At 37.7% G+C, this 22,731-nt stretch overlaps 1 protein-coding gene across 8 annotated transcripts in view; it reads left to right on the forward strand.

The window, feature by feature from the left end:
• dnah5l (dynein, axonemal, heavy chain 5 like) overlaps positions 1-22,731 on the forward strand; it is a 425,035-nt gene that overhangs the window by 143,124 nt on the left and 259,180 nt on the right. For all 8 annotated transcript variants that reach the window (XM_069913293.1, XM_069913291.1, XM_069913294.1 and 5 more), the window contains 5 exons: positions 4,609-4,720; positions 10,746-10,874; positions 11,922-12,121; positions 16,206-16,359; positions 21,521-21,787. In XM_069913293.1, coding sequence (XP_069769394.1) covers positions 4,609-4,720; positions 10,746-10,874; positions 11,922-12,121; positions 16,206-16,359; positions 21,521-21,787 — 862 coding nt within the window. The remainder of the gene's footprint in view (positions 1-4,608; positions 4,721-10,745; positions 10,875-11,921; positions 12,122-16,205; positions 16,360-21,520; positions 21,788-22,731) is intronic.

The following is a 22,731-nucleotide window of genomic DNA, read 5'->3' on the forward strand; positions in this document are numbered from 1 at the left end:
TGTTGATCCCTGGTTTTTTGAACTCCCATTTTCAAAATCATTTATCTATCTTGGTGACATGCATTTAATCAAAACAGAGCTTGGTGGTTGTTCTGGATATGCTTTTTTTTCCTTAGAGCTCTATGTGCTCTATTAAGTTCCAAACCATTTGAAAAATTCTCTGGTCCCAAAATTTCAGGCATTCAATTTTGAAAGAAAAATTACTGGATTAGGGCCCTCAAAGTCCTCAGGCAAACCAACAATTTTCACATTATTTCTTCTACTCTGATATTCACACATATCAACTTTTTGCAATAAATTCTTCTTCTGAATTTCCCATGCCGTAACAGATTCTTCTATCTTATTAACTGTATTTTTTACATTCTTCTACCTCCATATGACATTCCTGAGTTTTCAAATTTTCAAATTTTAATTTTATCAACAGTTTTATTACACTTTGCCATATCTGTCTTCATTACAGTCATGTCTTCTCTAATAGCTCCCAGTAAAATCTGCTTTCACTTCTGCAAAATTTGCATCCATTTTTTCACTGATTGAATCAATTTTTTCAAATTTTTAATCTAAAATCTGTGGATCAAGAAGTTTTAGGGTAACATAATATGCACTCATTTTACCTTGAATATATTGATCTCATCCTTCTCTTGATTCCTCTCCCTGTGTTTGCTCTTTCACTCTTACCTCCTCTTCTTCTTCTTCTTCTGTAGATGTAGCCAATGGTTGAAATTGTAGATGGGCCTTATGCTTGGCCCTCGTTTGAGCTGCTACCATAGTTAAAGTCGGGTTTGCAGGCTCCGACTTGATCACATCCACAGTGCGCATGCGTGTTGATTCTACAGTCATTCCTGTAGTTTTCTTCTGTGCACCAGCACCATGTTCTCCAGCTCCCTGAGAAGGCGGCACTGGACTTGAATCCTTATCCGAGGAGGTTTGGTAGATCAAGGCTGGAGAAGGAACTAAGATCGGAGGCTGAGTCTTCAATGTCTGCCCAGCTTCTTCCATCACTGTAACTTCAGTTATAGCCATTTTTTTGTGGTCTGTGTTTTAGATATTTTTGTAGCCATCTTTTCAGACCTCTCGAAGAGTTTTAAAATTATTCAATATTTTAAAAAGTCAGGTATTAATTAATTAATTAATTCTGCCAGGAGAGGTGTTTTCCACATCTTCTCCCTACAACATCATGCCACGCCCCTGCATCTGCTTAATTTGAAAAATAAGTGTACATCTTTAGCTTGTACATAATAGGTTGGGCAGATCACTTCAAACCTGGTTAGAAGGGTTGTTTGCTCTAAACAATTCAAACAATGAGAAGGTGGAGGGACTGCAAGATAGGTAACATGCATGGAGAGAAATTCTGTCACTTTTTCCTGTTGCAAACGTTCCTTGGCGAGATCTACATAAGTGTTTAGCGAGTGCTTTTAATGCTTGGTTAGCATGTATCCATTGCATACTTGTTTCAAGAAGGTTGGAATACTGAATGTTTGGTTTCAAAAAAGGTTGGTTTGAGATTGAGCATTTGGTTAGAAGGAGTTTGATTTGAGAAGTTTAATCAACTTAAAAAAAAACTCTACATATTCAAGATGAATGTATTGCCGAGGCTCCAGTACATTTTCCAGTCACTGCCATGACATTACCCTAGGGTTCTTAAAAAATTTACTTTCAATGGTAATGAGATTCATATGGAATGGAAAAGTAGCCAGGGTCTCTTTGCAAAATTTCACCTGGAATTATAGTCGGGGGAGATTGAAAATGCCAGACTTAAAAAAAAAACAACTATTGGGCAACCCAGTCGAGATACATTGCCTCACTCTTTGTTGGGGGGTGGGGGGGAGAGATATACCATCTTGGGCACAAATCGACTTGCACATGATAGGTAGCAGAGGACTTTATTTATAAATGTGATGCAATACTGCTATTAAGAAAAAAAGACAGCCCTATATTAAAACAAATAATCCTCATTTGGAACAAAATTAACCAATATATAGGAGCCAAAGTGGGGCTGTCCCAAAAACACCTCTGACTCCAATTAGATTAATACCATTGACAGTGGGTAACAAGATCCTGGACACCTGGCGTCATAATGGCATCAAGTGTATAGAGGACTATTATGCGTGGGGGCAGCTAACGACATTTGAACAATTTTGGAATAAGTATGATTTATCAAACAAAGCATTCCACTGATACCTTCAGATAAGATCTTTTCTACAGGACAAATTAGGTTCAACTATAGCCCTATAAGGGTGCAGTGACATAGAGACCATGATTCAAAGGGGAAAATCACAGTAGTTCATTTTGGAAATGTATTTCTTGCTCCAAACAGAAGGAGCTAAACTAGGCCTTGACAAATCGAGGCAGAGGTGGGAGGCAGACTTGAGATAACAATTGATGAATGGGGCTGATCTGACCAGCATGACTGCAGTCATCAATGTGCGGTAAAGGGTCGTACAGTAGAATTTTCTACACCAACTGTACCTGACGCCGCAAAATTGGAACAGATCGAAACTGAAATGATCAGATCAGTGTTTTAGATGTTGCATTGTGTATGCAACCTGGACACGTGCCAAGGTGAGACCCTTTTTGGATGGAACTAGGCCAGGCCCTGGAAAAAAAAAAATCATAGGTAAAGAATTCCCACAGCACCAAGAGTTGTTCCTTTTGGGAAATATAATGGATGGAAAGCTTACAATGAGGCTGTCCAAATTTCAAATCCAATTTGTTATGATTGCATTGGCAGTGGCTAGGAAGTGCATAGTAGTTACCTGGAAATCCAACTCCTATCTGAGCATTGAGTGTTGGAGCACAGAAATGCCTCACCACCATAATCTACCCTCATAATCCACCCCTCAGTTGGTAGGGGAGCAGAGGGGGTCCATCCCATTCTAACCAAGAAAAGCCACAGCAAAAAGAAGGCAGCCTATGCACTGACCGTCGCGATGCGACAAACCCATAAACCCTCGAATACAAGTTTAATTTCTTTGTTGTGAGTGCCTTGGTTATTGTGTGTAGTGTAATTAGTTTGATGTTAAGTGTTCATTGTTGGGGGGAAGGGGATTTAAAAAAAAAGAACTTAAACTCTATGAAAAGTTTGTATGGAATTAACATTTATGAAATGTAAATAACATTGATATTGTTGATTACAATGTTAATGATATTGACAATTGTTGGAGTTTGAATGGAAAAAAAACTAAATAAAATATTTTTAAAATATTCTACGTACAGGTATTTAGTCCTGTGTTAAATACTGCAACAATGTCAACGCATATAAAAATTTCAAGCCGACATCACCAGTTAATTTTACAGTTTTGAGAGATTAAAAGTTTGGGAATGGATATATAATTGGCTAAAAGGTGCTTATTAACAGGTTTTCACTTACAGACCATTTCCATTCTTAGTTGAATTCTGAAATTTGTTTAAAATCTACAAAATTTACAAATAACTGGATTAGGAGAGACAATGAAATCAAATGAGATAGCTATTGGCAAGAAGGAGTTGGATGGGGAGAAGTTGCCAGCCTCCAAAAACCAAGCACCTTATTCTAAAGTTTGGAGTTCAGGTATCTCAAAAAATGCAAAACAGGGATACGGGGAATTTTGTGGAACTCAGCTAATAGAAATGTAAATTTTCTTGTAGATCTCATATTTCACAAAGTAAAATAAAAAATCAGCTGGATCCAGTCAAGTTGTAATACCCTCAGTTTTTGGCACGTGGGTAGTAGGTATACCCCATTTTACGAATTCTCACTTTACAAAAATTTGCTTTTACGAAGAACCTATGTTCGCTTTTATGAAAGAATTTGAATTGATTTTGAATGGGTTTTCACTTTTACGAAAATAGCCTTGAATAGTAATGAATGGGTCTTCGCTTTATGCTATTTCGGCTTTATGAAAGGATTCATAGGAATGCTCCCATTTCATAAACCAGGGTATACCTGTATTGAAATGAATTCCTTTATTTACATTGTAAATTTACAATGTTATACTGCCATCATTTCATTCATATAAAGGGTTCAACAACTGCCTTACCCGAAGTTGTCACATCATTTGGAAATAAACAGGACTGAATGATGGGATTACATAAACCTTCCTGATTTAATTTTAAACTGCTCAAGAAATTCAAAAGAAATGAGACATAATATTCAAGAGAATAAATACCAGCAACAATAATATTTGAGAAAAGTTGAAGTGATTGAAAAATCACCACCCATGGTATACCCATTCCATAATTTTAACCTTAAAGGGAGTTTCAGGAGTCAAAGATACTTGAAGATTTGTCTTAATGGGAAATTGAGGGAGAGATCCTTCCATTGACAATTTTCTTTGGGGATTAAATTGATTATTTTTAATAATTAGATTAAACAATGAGTTCTGATTGTTTAAATATTAAACATATCATGATTGATTAGTTGAACAATTTTATTTAATTGTATAACAATATTCTTATTAAATATTGAGCCTAAATAAATTGAAAATAAAATTCAAAACTGAAGTATTTTGTAATTGATCAAAACCAATATAATTTACAAATTTTAAAGACCATATTAAATTTATAGAAAAATAACTTACACAAAACTGTATAATATTCACAATTTTATTTAATTTTGTTTGTGTGCAGAATACGGAAATTACCCAAAGCCTTGAAGGAATGGCAAGCTTTTAATGACTTGAAAAAGAAGATTGATGATTTCAGTGAAACTTGTCCATTGCTTGAAATGATGGCAAACAAAGTGAGTTAATTTTTGATTTTTGAAAAGATTAATACATTTTTAATAAGTTGCAGAAAAATGATTAACAAATTTTTAAAGAGAGCAATAGCCCCAATTGACAGTATGCATTTGTTTTTTTTTATTGACATGATCAGACTTTTTACTTCTCTGAGTAATTTTCACGCCAATCAGTGTGACAACTTGAAGGCTAAGCTACTAATCTAATATATAGATGCTTAAACTATTGAGTCTAACTCCTATTACAGTGACTGGTGAGGTTAGATTTTAAAAAAATGGAATTAAACAACTGTAGCGGAGAGAGTGGACAGAACCAGCGCTAACAGCTCCCATCTTCTGACAACTAGACACAACTGCTTCCTATCTACTGGCGACTAGCCACTACAGCCATGAGGCATAGTGATTTAGCAGAACCTACTGAGAACTAATGAGGTTGTTAGCACTTCAGATGTCATGACGCCAGGTCACATATCGTTTATCTATTTTAAGCTTGACAACATGTCAATAAATGGTTCTATCCTTCACTGGCTGGCAACTTCAGGTGTGTTCTCATTATTCCTAACATTTCAACATGATGGCGTATGAACACAAACATCATCCGCCACACAACCTCTCGTATTACTAATCACAATGATGAACCTACCAAAATAATATATAGGATTTTATAAAATAAAATTTATCATCTTTACCCAATAAGATTAACTTTTAAAGGATGTTGAATTAGATGAAGAGGAAGATGAGGGGAAAGGTGATAAGAAGAAAAAGAAGAAAATTAAGTACAAATACATTGAGGGAGAAGAGTTTAATAAAATTAAGTTAATTTCGATAGAGAATTTTGAAGATGTTATAAATGAAGAATATGGAGAATTTTATAAGAGTTTGAACTTTTTTCTTTTTCTTTTTTTATATAAGGGGAGGGGAAGAGAATAAAAAGTTTATCTGATTGTTTTTCTAAAGGATGTTTTTGTTCTCTCTATGAATTATAAAGGAAACTTGGTATTAATGGAAATTCTGTATTTATGTGTTATTAATTATGATTTTTTTGAATAACAGATATGTGGTTGATATATGATTTTAATATTTGAACTTAGTTTTAAAGTGGATTTCATTTGTTAAATACATGTATTATGTTTGATTTAAATATATGTTTAAGGGTATTATTTTAGTATTGATTTTTTTTTGTTGTTAGTAATTTTTTTGTTGTTAAGTTTTATCCTTTTTTTGTAAGTGGGGTTTTTTCTATTTTATTTACAATATTGTTAATTAATTCTTCACTCTTTATTTTGGGGGGGTTGGACTAATTTTAAATTAGATGATTAATGTTGTGTTATAATTATTGGGCGGTTAATTTGTGTAGTTTAATGATGTAGTATTCTAATTTTTATTATCTTATTTTTTATTATTTCTTTAAATGTAATTTTTATTTTATTCATGTCATAAAATTTTAAATAAAGTTTTAAAAAAAAGATTAACTTTTAATTAACTCAGCAAGTAATTCATTTAGGGATAATTAGCAATGGGTAATAAAATGGTCACTTGGCAGTGATATCCAAAAATCTGGAATAAATAAAATAATGTTTTTAATTAATGTTCTTCAGGGTATTACATTTATATAGATTGAAACCATAAGAACCTTACAAATAGGACCAAGAGTAGGCAATATGGCCATCAAACCTGCTCTGCCATGTAATAACATCATGGCTGATCTGGCTGTAGATTCAGTTCCACTTACCCTCCTTTTGCCATAACCCTTAATTCTCTTCCTATGCAAAAATCTATCTGTGTCTTCACTATATGAAGCAGCCTTTATTCCTTCCTCAGGCAGAGAATTCCACAGATTCTTTTCTCTTTGCTCTTTGGGATAAGATCCAGGGATCAGGAGGATCTTTCCTGGACTCAACACACCAATAACATCATGAAGAAAGCATTTCAGTGCCTCTACTTCCTCAGGAGTTTGTGGAGGTTTACTATGACACCAGAAACCCTGGCAAATTTCTACAGAGATGTGGTGGAAAGTGTGCTGACCAGCTGCATCACCATTACCCCTGACCATAGAGACCTCCAAAAGATAGTGTACACAGCCCAGACAATACCTTCCCCACTATTGAATACATCTACAGGGAGTGCTATCATTAGAGCACAACAGCAATCGTCAAAGTCCCACACCACTCAGCACATGCTCTGTTTTCGCTGCTGCCATCAGAAAAGATGTATAAGTGCCACAACACCACCAGGTCCAGGAATAGCTGCTACCTCTCCACCATCAGAATCCTCAACTACAAAGTCAATCAAATACTTATTTACAGACTCTTACTTGTGCACTTGCTTGATTTTTTTTTGTTCTCTCTGATTTGCACTGCCAGTTTGTTTACATTTCTTATCTGTTTATAGTTCTTTTTCCACTTTACACCATTTGTTTAAAAGTTTACAGTTTCTTCATGCACTACCAATTAGTGGTAATTCTGCTGTGGCCGTAGGAAAAAGTTTTCTCGTTTTCATGTGATGTCACATATGATCTGACAATAAATATGAAATCTGAAACTGTTTCTCCTTAACTCCATCCCAAATTTATTCACTGAATCATGAGGGTATGACCCCTAGTTCTAGTGGAAACCACTCGCCTGCATCAAAATAAGTCTGCATAATAGGAGAGAGGAAAAATAGCTTTGGCTGAAGAACCAAGAATGCTCATGTAATTTTTTTTAAATTCCTTGATACTACAGAATAAAAATACAATGGAGAGAGAGATAATTTCTGCATTGAACTGATGGATGAGGTGATAATTCCACATTTGTAACACGCTACAGGAATTTCATGATACCCTAACAATGGGAGACTCGTGGAATATCAAAGAACCCATTTGAAGTATAAGCAAAATAATAACCTAGCAGCAACCCTTGTTTCAGTAGATGTCTTCAGCTTGGAAGTCAGATGTCAAGAAACATTCTAATCAGGGGAAAGGGGTGGGGAAGGGAAAATTTGATCAAAATTTTCAAGATATTAAGTGGATTTTCTGGCTGATAGAAATTAAAATTTTTGCAGTTTCTGTTTGACTTTTACATCAGCTTAAATGGTTTCTGTTTCTCTCACCGCTGTTGATCAAATCATTTTGCTTCTCCACCATTGCTAGAAGCATCATGACTAATGTATGTATATAAAAATTTAAATAATGTATCTATGTGTGTGTATATAATATATAAATTATGTGTGTGGGTGTGTGTCTGTGCGATAAATAAATAAAGTGATATGCGTGGAAAATACCATGTTGTTTGACATGTATATTAGTGATTGGAACAAGAATGTTAGTTGCATGATAAATAAACTTGTCGATGACACCAAAGTTGATGGCATGATGGACAGTGGTGTAAAGTTATAACAGGATCAAGATCATAACCAGAATAGGACATATGCAGTTAAGGGGAGAGTATTGAAGTATGCAGAGGAACAGAGGGACCTGGGGGTTATGGTACAGAGTTCATTGAAGGTGGGTTCCCATGTAGACAGGGTGGTTAAGAAGGCATATGACATCCTGGCCTTCATAAATTATAGTATAGGAGCTGGGAAGTGATGCTGTGACTGTTTAAGGCATTGGTGAGGCCAGGTTTGGAGTATTGTGTTCAGTTCTGGTCTCCAAATTATAGAAAGAATATTGGTGGAGAGCATGCAGAGAAGATTTACAAGGATGTTGCCTGCCTTACAACATCTAGAGTACAGAGAAAGATTAAGGAGACTGGGACTTTATTCATTGAAACGTAGACAGTTGAGAGGGGATTTGATAGAGGTATTTAAAATTATGAAGGGAATAGATAGACTAGACGTGAGTAGATTCTTTTCCCCTGAGGGCAGGAGAGGTTGGAACAAGAGGGCATAAGTCAAGAGTAAGGGGGCAAAACTTTAGGAGAAATGTCAGCAGATGCTTCTTCACTCAGAGAGTGGTGGCAGAATGGAATGATCTTCCAGAGGAGATAGTTGCGGCAGGGTCCTTTCTGTCATTTAAGAGAAGGTTGGATGTGTACATGGATATGAGGGGATTGGAGAGTTATGGGCGGAGAATGGTAGAGGGGAACTATTGGAGTTGTTCAAGTGAACCGTCATGGACTCGAAGGGCCAATATGGCCTGTTTCCACGCTGTTAACGGTTATATAGTTATATGGTTATATTTGGTAGTGTGGCAAAGGAATAGCAGATGGAATTTAACTGGGACAAGTGGGGAGTGTGAATTTAGGAAGTTAAACCAGGGAAGGATGTATTCAATGAACAACAGGGTCCTGGTGAGTGTTGAAGAAAAGTGAGCCTCTGTTGTGAAATAATAGATTTTACGAATATGCTTAAAAAGGGGTTAATGGATTAGGTAAGGATTCAGTAGCTGCTTGTGCAAACATGGGAATATAATTGCCTTCTTAACATCTGTACCGTAGTGAGATAGCTAAGTTCACAAGTATATCAATAAATCTGGAGTTCAAGACACACTGACTTTCCCAGAACATTTGTAAACATTACAAGGTCTTTCTTCTTTCTTCTTTGGCTAGGCTTCGCGGACGAAGATTAATGGAGGGGTAATGTCCACATCAGCTGCAGGCTCATTTGTGGCTAACAAGTCCGATGCGGGACAGGCAGATATGGTTGCAGCGGTTGCAAGGGAAAATTGGTTGGTTGGGTGTTGGGTTTTTCCTCGTCTTTTGTCAGTGAGGTGGGCTCTGCGGTCTTCTTCAAAGGATGTTGCTGCCCGCCGAACTGTGAGGCGCCAAGATGCACGGTTTGAGGCGATATCAGCCCACTGGCGGTGGTCAATGTGGCAGGCACCAAGAGATTTCTTTAGGCAGTCCTTGTACCTCTTCTTTGGTGCACCTCTGTCTCGGTGGCCAGTGGAGAGCTCGCCATATAACATGATCTTGGGAAGGCGATGGTCCTCCATTCTGGAGATGTGACCTACCCAGCGCAGTTGGATCTTCAGCAGCGTGGATTCGATGCTATCGGCCTCTGCCATCTCGAGAACTTCGATGTTAGGGATGAAGTCGCTCCAATTAATGTTGAGGATGGTGCGGAGACAACACTGATGGAAGCGTTCTAGGAGCCGTAGGTGATGCCGGTAGAGGACCCATGATTCGGAGCCGAACAGGAGTGTGGGTATGACAACGGCTCTGTATACGCTAATCTTTGTGAGTTGGTTGTTTTTCCAGACTCTTTTGTGTAGTCTTCCAAAGGCGCTATTTGCCTTGGCGAGTCTGTTGTCTATCTCGTTGTCGATCCTTACATCCAATGAAATGGTGCAGCCGAGATAGGTAAACTGGTTGACCGTTTTGAGTTTTGTGTGCCCAATGGAGATGTGGGGGGGCTGGTAGTCATGGTGGGGAGCTGGCTGATGGAGGACCTCAGTTTTCTTCAGACTGACTTCCAGGCTAAACATTTTGGTAAAGTAATGGTAAACACAAAATTCAGGTGTGTGAAACTTGTAAGGCTCCCAGCCCAAATTGTGAATAAATGTATGATGAGCACTCTGATGCCTCGAGTGTATAGGGCTCAGTGTACCGAACAAGTCACTGAACTCTTTCTTGAATCCCCTCAGTCCCGCTAGCATTACAAAGGGTTAATAAAGAAGCTGTGGTACATTTACTTGGTTCTGCTATGCTTTCTGCTGTTTGTTTTCTTACACTTTAACACCATAGTCGCATGATCTCATGTCCAGTTCAGTGGTAAACCTGAGCTCACCGTCAATTCACGGTTCTTAGCCCCTGATTCCAAACACATGAAGTGATTAGGAAGTTGCCGTTGCCTGAGGCTCATTGGAAGCCCTACTTGCCATCAGCCATCTCATGAATCCTGATCTCAACATCTCGTTCTAAGAAGCTAATCGCCAGCACCCCACAGCCTGTTGTGAGGCATTTGGCCACTGACCATTATGTTGGTCTGTGCTGTGGTCTTTTACCCTGTGGGGGGTTCTCTCCAAGGCAATGATTAAGCAATAATTATCCTCGATTGAAGAAATATAAAAGTACTGTTACTTTTACTGATTTTTTTTATTTTTTAGGCAATGATGAAAAGGCACTGGGAAAGAATTTCCCAGGTCACCGGCCATACTTTTGATGTTGAATCTGAGCAATTCTCTCTGAAAAATATAACCGAAGCACCATTATTAAAATACAAAGAAGATATTGAGGTAACATGATATTTAGGTTTACTAGGTTGATCCCTGGGATGAAGGGGTTAACTTATGATGAAAGATTAAATCGTCTAGGATTGTATTCGCTCGAGTTCAGAAGAATGAGAGGAGATCTTATAGAAACATATAGGATTATGAAGGGTATGGATAGGATAGATGTAGGAAGGTTTTTTGAGCTGGCCGGGGAAACTAAAATGAGAGGACACAGTCTCAAGATTCAGGGAGTAGATTTAGGACAGAGATGAGGAAAAATAGTTTTTCCCAGAGAGTAGTAAATGTTTGGAATTCTCTAACCAGGGAAGTGGTTGAGGCTGCCTCATTAAACATATTTAAAATTCGGTTAGATAAATTTTTACATGATAGAGGAATTAGGGGATATGGGGAGAAGGCAGGTAGGTGGAGTTAAGTCATAAATTAGATCAGCCATGATCATATTGAATGGCGGAGCAGGCTCGATGGGCCATTTTTGGCCGACTCCTGTTCCTACTTCCTATGTTCTTATGAACCGAAAACATTACAGCACAGTACAAGCTCAGCCCAGATTCTTAGTTACTATTCTCTAAGGGTATCAAAATGAACAAAACTAGCTACTTACTTTCTGGTTAAGACACCATCTCCAAGAAATTTACAATTGGATAATGAGAGAGAAACCTTCATGAAATGTACTTTATTGAATAATGATCAAATCATTGAATGTCTGAAATGAATATTATAAAAGAAGGTCATGATATCAGCCTAAATTAATTTTAGATATATGTGGCAAATATTAATTTTAGTTGACTGGATTATCATAAATTAATTTAGACTGTAATCCATTAATAATCCAGAGAATGTGAATTCAAATCACATGACAATGTGACTTTAAATTTTAGTTTAAAATATCAGAAAATAATAAATTGGTGGGAATAAAAGTGGCAATGAAGCCAATCGAAGCATGTCAGCAATTTTTACATTTAAGAATGAATGAAATGGAATATGTGATGAAATGAAAGATTTAATAGGCAATACAGTGAATACTAAGTAAAGGCAATCTATTTTTTCCAGGATATTTGTATTAGTGCAGGAAAGGAAAAGGATATTGAAGCAAAACTGAAAGCTGTGATCAATGAATGGAATGGACATGTGCTCACTTTTGCCCCATTCAAGACGAGGGGCGAGTTGCTACTCAAAGGATCAGATATCACAGAGAACATTGCACTAATGGAGGACAGCCTAATGATATTAGGCTCATTGATGAGTAACAGGTAACGTATAAAGAGTTTACATGGCACTTTTAAATACATAAAATTATATAATCTAAATGTTAGTGTTGAAAATGCTCAACTAGTCGTGCAGCCTCAACTGAGACAAAAATCTAGGTGAACCAAATCTCCCTTCAAACTACCCGCTTATGCTCCCTGACTGCCTGCATTTACCTTGGCCAAATATTGAGGGTTGATCAAGTAGGTTCTTCATACCCAGCAGACGTCTGGCAGAAGTACAGTTAATTGAGCTCAGACACTTAATGCAGAGATTTCACCACTAGAGCACTCTGACAGAATTTGAATGGAGACAAAACTTTGGGGGAGGGTTGGGGAAACTTTACCTTCTGTTGATATTTGACGTTTTGTTTTTAGTTTTAAATATTTCTGATATTCAGAGACAATGAAAATTATTAAGATTGCTGTAAATAACTAAAAATATAAAAACATATTTTAGGTATCTTAAAAACATCCTTTTTACTGTAATACCTGTTAAAAAACCAGTGAAATCAGAAGAAATTTGTGGTGAGCTCCCAACTACACTGTAGGATTGCATTCAACATAAGGATTGCGGCAGCTCGAGAAGATGGATCACCATCACCTCTCAAGGACATTAAGTCTGCAGAAACTGTGATTGTAGTTTATTCAAAAATGCTAGAGAAACTCAGAAAGTCACACAATGTTCTTTATGCAGCAAAAATAAAGAAACATAACCAACATTTAGTGCCTGAGCTCTTCATCAAGGTATGAGCAAAAAGCAGGCAGGTGCCTGGTGGTGGAGGGGTAGGGAGTGGGGCATAGGGTCACAGGCAAGATGTCATAGGTGGATATAGGTGGGAGAAAAAAGCTGGAAAGTGATAGAGAAGGGGATATCTCTGAATGGAGAGAGAAGGGGGTGGAGAGCTGCAGGCAAGGAGACAGAGGGATGGGGAAGAGAAGGAGTCGGGAATGGCCTAATGGAAAATGGAGGTTGATGTTAATGCTATCCAGTTGGAGTGTGCTCAGATGGAATATTAGGTGCATTTCCTCCAATTTGTGTGTGGCCTCAGATTGGCAGTGCATGAAATCATGGACAGGCATGTCAGCACAGGAATGGGGCACGGAATTGAAGTGATTGGTCACTGGAAGATCCCCACCATTGCTGCAGACAGAGTGGTGTTGAACAAAGTGATCTCTCAGTCTGCATCTAGTCTCAGTGATGTAGCTGAGACCATAACAGGACCACCTGATGTAGCAGATGGCCCCCGCAAATTCACAAATGAAGTGTTGCTTCAGTTTAGAAGGACTATTTAGGGTCCTGAATTGTGGTGAAGGACATGATGTGGATGCAAGTGTAGTATTCCTGAGGTCACAGTGCTAGGTGTCAGGGTGGTGGTTAGTGGGAAGGGATGAGTGGACCAGGGAGTTATTGAGGAAGCTGTCCCTGTGGAAGGCAGAGAGGGGAGGAGAGGGAAAGATATGTCTGTTGCAGGTGATGGAAATTGCTCAGGATCATATGTTGAATGTGGAGGCTGGTGGGGTGTTAGGTGAAGATAAAGGAAATCCTGTTGTTGTCTCTCGTGCAGAAAGTGCCAGGATGGATGTGTGGGAAATGGAGGAGATGTGGGTAAGGGCTAAATTGATGGTGGTAGTGGGAAAGCCATATTTTTTGAAGAAGGAGGACATCACAGATGATCTGGATTGGAAAACCTCATTGTGGGAGCAGATGCAATGGAGATAGAGAAAGAAAGAAATGGAATCCTTACAGAGCACAAGATGTGAAGAGGTGTATTCAAGGTAATTGTAGGACTGGGTGGGTTTGTAAAAAAACTCTATAGGAAGTTTTTCTCCTGTTACAGGCCCAGAGGACCCCAAAACCCAGCACCAATAGATATTCACCAAGACAAATGGTTACTTAAACATAAGTTACTTTTAATTTTCTTTAAACATAAAAACAGGATCAAACTTTAACTTATTACTATCAACTCAACGTCCTTCTAATTCTAGATGCACGTGTATTTTATGTGTGTGTGTAAGTTCAGAAAAGTTCTTTGATCCACAGTCCAATCTCATTTCTCACTTCTCAAAGTTCACCAGTATCAGGCAATTCTTATACTGTGCACAGAATTTAACATTTATGAATCTTCACCAGGCGATGGTGCTTGAAAGGTAAATGGAGACCGCTCAGGAAGGTTCTTGTCAGTTTTCAGAGAGAGATTTGTTATTCTTTGGACACACACAAACTGATTCCTTCCAATCAGCCACTTCAGTGTCTTGCCAAAGAAACTTGCCTCATCAAGATTTTTCAGATGATAACCTCTTTCTTTCAGGTCACCACAGAGTTCCTTTTCTGTTTCCCTTATCTCAGGTGAAACATTATACAATCAGCCATCTCCTCTTGTATGGACCATAAAGGCTTTGAAGAGGCTGAACTCAGAACTCACAACCCGTCTTCAAAATGGGGTTTTAAACAAGCTTCCAAAAGACATTGTAGAAAACCAGCACTCTCTCTCTCTCTTTCTCTCACACCCACCCACACACACCCACACACACCCACACACACCCACACACCCACACACCCACACACCCACACACCCACACACCCACACACCCACACACCCACACACACACACCCACACACACACACACACACACACACACACTCAAAGACCTGTTTGACTCTCTCTGCAAAACCATATGACCCTCCTAAAACAGCACACTCCTCCAAAACAGCTTGCTGACTCCCAAAATCAATTCACGAGAGATCTTATCAGTTTCCTGAAATGGGCCCTTCCATTTGCACCTCCTTGTGAAAATCTCCAGCACAGGAGTCTTTGCAGACTTGTAGGCACCACTTTATGCATAACTCTTGCATTTTAAAATGAATCTGTTTTGAAGTGTTTGTATCTGTTTGTAACCTAACGAAAACGCCACAATCTATCTTCTAAAAATCTCATATAAAATATAACATAATCTCTCACACTCCCAAGATAGAAACTGAGAGATTGTTGCCAGAGATAGATCAAGTGAATTTGAGATCAGGGTGAAAGTTGGCAGCAAAGTTGATAAAGTTGAAAGCTCATCATAGATACATGAAGCAGCACCAATTTGTTGTCAGTGTAGTGGAGGAAGAGTTGAGGAGCCTTGGACAATTATTGCTGGCTTTGGCAGCAACACCCAGGTCCCGAAAATGAAATCAGCAAATGTAAAAATAAGGTACTATAATATAAGCATTCTAAATCTGTGCTCATTTTCCCTTTGTGATAACATTCTTGGAGGTGAGTTTCAATGCATGGTATTATGGATAGCCTTTGGCAACTCTGGTTCTTGAAACCTTAGGTTTGGACAGCAATATCTTCTCATTTGGACTGATTGACTAATTGGCCTCAGCAAAGTCACGGGCCTTGAACTTGAGGAAGGTGACAAGTTTAGTTTGCATGAAGTCACTGTCACTCTGCTTTGATCCTATTATTTTGCTGATCCTCTGTACTTTGACCACTATTATTTTAAGAGAAGAAAGAAAAGGATTAAATTATGATAAATGTTGGTAGAGGAGAGCAGCGGCTTGGTTGGTGGAGGGCGTGGGGAAAGAGACACGTTTACAGCGTTGATAGCTTCTAAGCTATAAAAAAAATTGTGAAATGTCTTGCAAGTGAAATGTGTAGCATGTATCCTTTGATGGTTGAAGAACTGTTATGTGGTTTGCTGCGAATGAGTGCAGACTACCAACACCACAGCTGCTGTTTTTTGCACTCTCAAATCGTTATAATGAGCAGGCATGATGAAGTTGACTAGTTCCCTTCTTTCAAATTGATGGGTAAGTTAAATGTGCATAATATTTCCTGCATCTGTTTTGAAGGCTGTGCAATTGATGCTGCATGCTTTCAAAGCAGGGAGGAATTCTACTTCAAAAATGTTTTTCTTAATTTGATTTCAAAATAATAGAGTATGGATGAAATTTATTGTTTGTTTCAGTGATGAATGGAATGGTGTTGGTGCACAAGAACAATATTAGAAATTTGAATGGCCATCAAAAATCCATTTTTGTGTCAAACCGTCCTTGTCACGGTGAATATTTCTGTTGAAGTTATTGTTGCATTTCCAACAGGTATAATGCACCATTTAAGCCCACTATTCAACAGTGGGTGCAGAAGCTCTCAAATACCACAGAAATAATTGAAAACTGGCTTACTGTTCAGAATCTTTGGATTTACTTAGAAGCCGTATTTGTTGGTGGGGATATTGCAAAGCAACTACCGCAGGTTTGTACAAGCTGAAGGAAAAAAAAACCAGTATATTATTTTCAAAATTACAATTCTTTTGTCTTTGCAGGTGTCCACATTTTTAATAATCATGAAAGTTTTGTGAATGAGAAAATAAATGACCAACAATTATGATTTTTATTCTTCTGCAATTATTATTTTTCTCCTGCCTTAGGAGAAGAGTTAGAATGTGTTATATGTGGTAGTGCCAAAGATCACTAACTCAGGAAATAATGGAACTTTGAACCATGATCTTCTATGACAGACCAGGAACGTGCTCCCGTATAGATACATTTAATTTTCCTTATACATATTCTGCTTATATATTTCATGAACACTATATTGCAGTTAGTAATTGTTGGATCACATGAGGGGTCTTCAGATTGAAAGTACTCCATGTTACTGCTACAATAATTCCAGAATGTGCTTTTATAATTTCAAACTGATAGGACTTTTTGAGAATCGCTACCTACCCAGCTTGTTCACGCTGCTGACTCATGACTGCACTGCCAGTTTAATTTCCAACAGGATCATCAAATTTTCAGATGATACACGATACTCATCAGCAGCAATGATGAGTCTCATTACAGAGAGGAAGTTGAAAAGCTCGTAAAATGGTGCGAGAACGACAACCTGAGGATCAACATGGACCTGACAAAGGAGATGATTGTGGACTTCAGGAGTTTGAAGGTCAACCACTCTTCACTACACATCAACAGTTCCATCACGGAGAGAGAGGAGAACAAAAAGCTCCTTTGCATACATATGAGGGACGATCTATCCTGAACCCAGCAGCGGCTACATTTCCTTTCTTTTTAATATATTTTTATTATGTTTAACATGTTAATCTTACATACAAATTCTACTAATATTGCAAAAAAAGCATGTCATATCCTTTACATATCACAAATTAATATAAATGTAATTCATATCCATCATATTTGTTGATTTAACAATATTTCTTAAAAATAATTCTGGAAAGAAACCAATTGAGTTACATTACATAAAGTCTTGGCCATAACACAGAGTAATATCTGTCTAATGTGATAATATGATCTAGGACAGCCATAATTAAACCTATATATAATCAGTTAATCTAAAAAAAAGAATAAAAAGATAAAAAGGAAACAAACACAAAACTAAATTCCATCTACCCCCTCCCTCTAACCAAGGTTACTTTGTAGAGAAAAAAAGTAAAGATATGGATTGAATAGCGACATTCTGAAACTAGACAGAGAATTGCTGGAGCTTTCAAATTACTTAAATCTGCCAAATATATGAAAGTATTCTATGAATGAGACCCACATCTTTTGAAGTTGAAACTTTATATCTATAATGTACCTAATTTTCTCCCAGCTTAAATATGATATTACATCATGTAACCACTGTGTATGAGTAGGTGAAGGTTCATCTTTCCATTTCATTAAAATTGGCCGTCTGGCTATCAACGTGCTCAAGCTAAAACTTTCTCTTGAGATGCAGGCACAAGTATATCTGGTTCACGAAAAGGCATTAAAGGGCACGGTTCTTTGATCTTAAAAATCATTGATAAAGATTGAAAAATCTTTCTAAATTGGAACACTCCCAAAAATATGGATCAATGACACTTCAAAAAATTTTCACTCCTCACATAATGGATCAACATCTTCATAAAAATGAGGTAATTTAAGTTTGGACATATGTATTCTATTTACTACCTTAAATTGTAATAAAGAATGCCTTGCACAAAATGAAGAATCGTTAATCAAACTAAGGGCAGAGTACCAACCTTCATCTGAAAATGTTATATTGAGATCACGTTCCCAAACATTCTTAATCCCAGCCATTGAAGCTGATCTTAAATCCAATAAATCATTATAAATATATGATATTAATCCACTGTGGACAAACTGTAAATTAAAAAAATAACAAGATTATTTGAATTTGAGATTCAAGGATAAATCATGTAATTTTGACTGAACAAAATGCCTAACTTGTAAATATCTAAAGAAATGTTTATTAGAAAGATTAAATTTAGCTGACAATTGTTCAAAAGAGGCAAAGTTATCTCTAATAAAAAATTTTTATAACTTTTGATTTATCATTCCTTAAAGTCTGCATATAATCCAGAAGGCTGAAAAAGACTAAGGAGGCTGAGCCCGCATCTTGACAACCTCAAGTCAAGTTTATTGTCATTTGATTGTACAAGTACAACCTGATGAAACAGCATTCTCTGGTCCTCAGTGCAAAGCACACAGACTTACAACCAAACATAACACACATACAAAGAATATGAATGGAGGACAAGTATTTTATCTATACAAATGAATAAATAAATATTGTTTTGTACATATGAGAGTCTTGGATAGTTAGTGTGAGTAGTTCCTTTGGTTGTTCAGCATTCTTATTGCCCATGGGAAGAAGCTGTTCCTCAGCCTTTTGGTGCTGGCTCTGATACTCCTGTATCTTTTCCCCAATGGGAGCAGCTGAAAGATGCTGTGTGCAGAGTAGAAGGTGTCCTCAATGATTTTGCATTCCCTCTTCAAGCAACAATCCTGGAAGATCATGTTGACAGTGGGAGTGGGGGTGGGGGGAGGGGGGGAGGGGAAACTCCAGTCATCCTCTCTGCCACTCTTATGGTCCTGTAGATTGATCTGCAGCAACTGTACTACACTGTGATGCAGCTAGCCAGGAGATTCTTGATAGAACTCCAATAGAAGGTTGATATAATGGTGGCTGGTTGCCTTGCCTGCTTCAGTCTTCTCAGGAAGCGCAGTTGCTGTTGCACCTTCCAGACAAGTGAGGAGATGTTTGGTATCCATGATAGATCACTAGTTAAGTGAACTCCAAGGAACTCAGTGCTCTCCACTCTCTCCTTTTAGAGGAGCACAATTGAGAGTGTCCTGTCTGGCTGCACCAGTGTGTGGTATGGTAGCTTAAAAGCATCAGAGAGGAATCAGTAAAAAGCAGTATAAAGGTGTTTTCTTTTCCTTGAGAGACAACATTTACTGGGATCATTGTCTAAATAGGGCTCAAGGAATGATAGAAGTGTGGTGTGTCTTGAGGTTATAGATCAGAAAATAAGACACACACACACCAAGGAGTGCAATTGACACTAATTTAATGAACTGGCTGCTCTCTTTTATATAGTCAGGCTGACCCTGACTGCCACATCACTGATGGATGTGGCCAGGGTTCCTTCAGGCTCTGGTCTCTTCATGACCCGTTGTTGGTGATTAGCCTGTTTCGGTTGTTGTGGTTTGTACTGCCCTGGGCACTGATTGGCCCTTTTGCAATCCATTACCAGCAATTGGCTGGCTGAGCCCATTTTGCAGCAGCCTATTGGCAACAGGCCATTGATGCCTCGTGCTACATGCTCGATTGCTGTGTTCGAATGGCATCTTCTGTGTCAGACTATGGCAATGGCTGTAGGCCACTACAGAAGACTTTCCATCTAGCGCACAGTATCTTTAACCCCACCCCCCCCCCACCCCCCCGTACCATCAAGAAAAAATTAAAGGAGCATCAAAATAAGGACTGCCAGGTTGGGGAATAGCTTCTTCCCTCGGTATGAGATTACAGTACCCTGTAACTGAAAATCATCCCAAATATTGATAGATATTTATTTTGATTATTTATGTGATCATTGTGTTCTGTGTGTTTTTGTGAGTGCACCTGGAGAGGTGCTGTTTCGTCAGGTTGTATATGTGCAATCAGATGATAATAAACTTGAACAAACTTAAATCAGCTAACTAATGAACAAGAAATATCTGGAAAAATGTATGAATCCTAACAGTTTAGCTCAGTGACATCACTAGGGTTGGTGTCACCCCCACCCCCTACCATGGATCTCCTCCCGTACTAGACCATACAGAATCTTTAGTAATGTTTTTTGAGGTAATGTTACTTGTAAATTGTAATTCCCCTATATCACTGAATGTAATGGCAGTAGTAGTGAGATAAACAACTAGCAAAATTAAAATTACATCTTTAAATTACAATATCATACACACAGCCTAAATGTATTTACACTTAGATAGCTTTATGTGGTTAATGTGAAAATTCAGTAAGAAAACAATAGAATTCAAAATTAAAAATGTTTAAGAACTACATCAAAATTATGTTGATTTTAATGTTAAACTTTATTGTTAATTACCCCAATATTGAAGCTAAAACACCTGAAAATTTGACAAAAGCAATGACTATGAAAAGACCAGCAGCAGCGAAAACAACAGCGCATGCTTATAGTGCATGGAGACGTGACCACGTGATTCGAAGCATCATTGTAATTGGATAATAATGGCAGCTCTGACCAGAGCACATTAGAATGTTCAAAAAGTAAAATTAGCATAGAGTTTTAGCCTTTTAGATATATTGATACATGTAAGCTGGGCTTACAAAAAATGTTTTTGATGTTATAACTAACTACAGGGATATTTTTTATAAAAAAAAGCATTAAATTTCTGCCAAAACACTGCACAAAAATATTACAGACAGGCATTTTTGTGTCACCCCTGCTGATGGTGTCACCTGGTGCAGTCCGCACATCCCCCAGTGACGCCAATGGTTTAGCTCTAAATCAGCTCCTCATTTTCATACCTCAACGTGTTTGGACACTTTAAATGATCCCAACAAAATGACAGTCTTGAATAATTTGGAAATGGCTGTAATATCATCTGCAGTAAAAGTCCATAAATCCAGATGTCAGAATGGATACCATCTGAGAATCTGGACTCTAACTTTTGAAATTTAATGGGCTTTAGTGTGTGTGTGAAGTGTTCATGTGTAAGAGCCACAAATGCACAGTGGCAACACGCTACCAATAAAAAGTAATCTTATCACAAAGAAATGCACTTGTATGCTGTAATTTACTTTTACTATGTTCATTTTAAAACATAATTTCAAGCATTACATGCTTTTTTGGAGTGAAAAAAATTCTGTTTACATTGTTGGCAAACATTGACTTTATTTTTCCTTAAAACTGCTTGTTTTGATGAATGAAGCGTGCTGTATTTGCTAATGAATAAATGATCAAAATTTACCTGTTCATCTCTTCTTTATTCCTCCTTAAATTTGAAATTTAAAATACTGCCCAAAAATCCGGACTAATTTAATCTCCGAGCAGGACTTTTATTGTATTATCAATTATCTTGGTTAAAAAAATCTCTTTACTCTGTTTCAGGAAGCCAAAAGGTTTCAGAACATTGACAAGTCATGGCAGAAGATTATGCAGCGTGCCCATGATAATACCAACATTGTACTGTGCTGTGTAGGGGATGAAACCTTAGCCCAACTTTTGCCACATTTACTGGAGCAGTTAGAGATGTGTCAGAAATCACTTACTGGATATCTGGAAAAGAAACGCTTATTATTTCCCAGATTTTTCTTTGTTTCTGATCCAACTCTGCTAGAAATTCTTGGACAAGCCTCTGACTCTCATACCATACAGGTAGGATGATTTTAATGTAACTGCTGGATATTTTTATTTCTGTGAAAATACGTTTGAGGTTCTGCATCAGCAGCGACAATACTTGAATGCCCTCATAACATGTTTTTGCATATGTTTTCTCCAAATATCAATTAGGAACAGATGGAATATCATGAAAAATAATTTGCTTGGTTGCCACATATGCCTGATCTGTAAAAGGTTCTTTATTTTCTAAAATGAAAATTAGAAAAAATAGATGTCAGAAATCTGATATAAAAAGTGTCTTCAACCTAAAATGTTAACTGTTTCATTTTACACAGATGCTGCATGGTCTCCTGAGTTTTTCCAGCTTCTTTTAATTTTTTTTCAATCTCCCTTCTATTCAGAGTCAAAGGGTCCACTGGTGACATCCCTAGCTCCATTTGTGAAGGTCAGTTTCTCCACGCACCTGGCTTTCCAGGTTATGTTGGGTTCCCATACCTCAAGAATGGGAAGTCTGCAATTGTAATTTGCATACCCAGCCTCATCTCCGACTGCCATCTGTTTTTTTGAATGAACTAACAGCTGTTGTCTTTCAAGGCTGGCTTATGAAAACAACAGAATCTTGGGGTAACTCAGTCCTTGTTCACAAGAAAAGCCACATTCCACCAAAATTATGTTTTCATTGGAAAACTGAGCTGGTTTTCAAACTGTGTTTGGTGTGATCTGAAATGTATTTAATTTATATTTTAAAATTAATTTTAAAAAAAATTAGACATACAGCACAATAACAGGCCATTTCGGCCCATGTGCCCATCCTGTCCAGTTACACTCGATTGACCTACAACCCACGGTATGTTCCGAATGATGGAAGGAAATTAGAGTCCCCAGGGAAAACCCACACAGACATGGGGAGAATGTACAAGTTACTTACAGAGTCCTGGTCCAGATCGCTGGTTCTGCAACAGTGTTGTGCAAACAACTTC

Source organism: Narcine bancroftii, chromosome 1, assembly GCF_036971445.1.
Source record: "Narcine bancroftii isolate sNarBan1 chromosome 1, sNarBan1.hap1, whole genome shotgun sequence".
Taxonomy (NCBI): Eukaryota; Metazoa; Chordata; class Chondrichthyes; order Torpediniformes; family Narcinidae; genus Narcine; species Narcine bancroftii.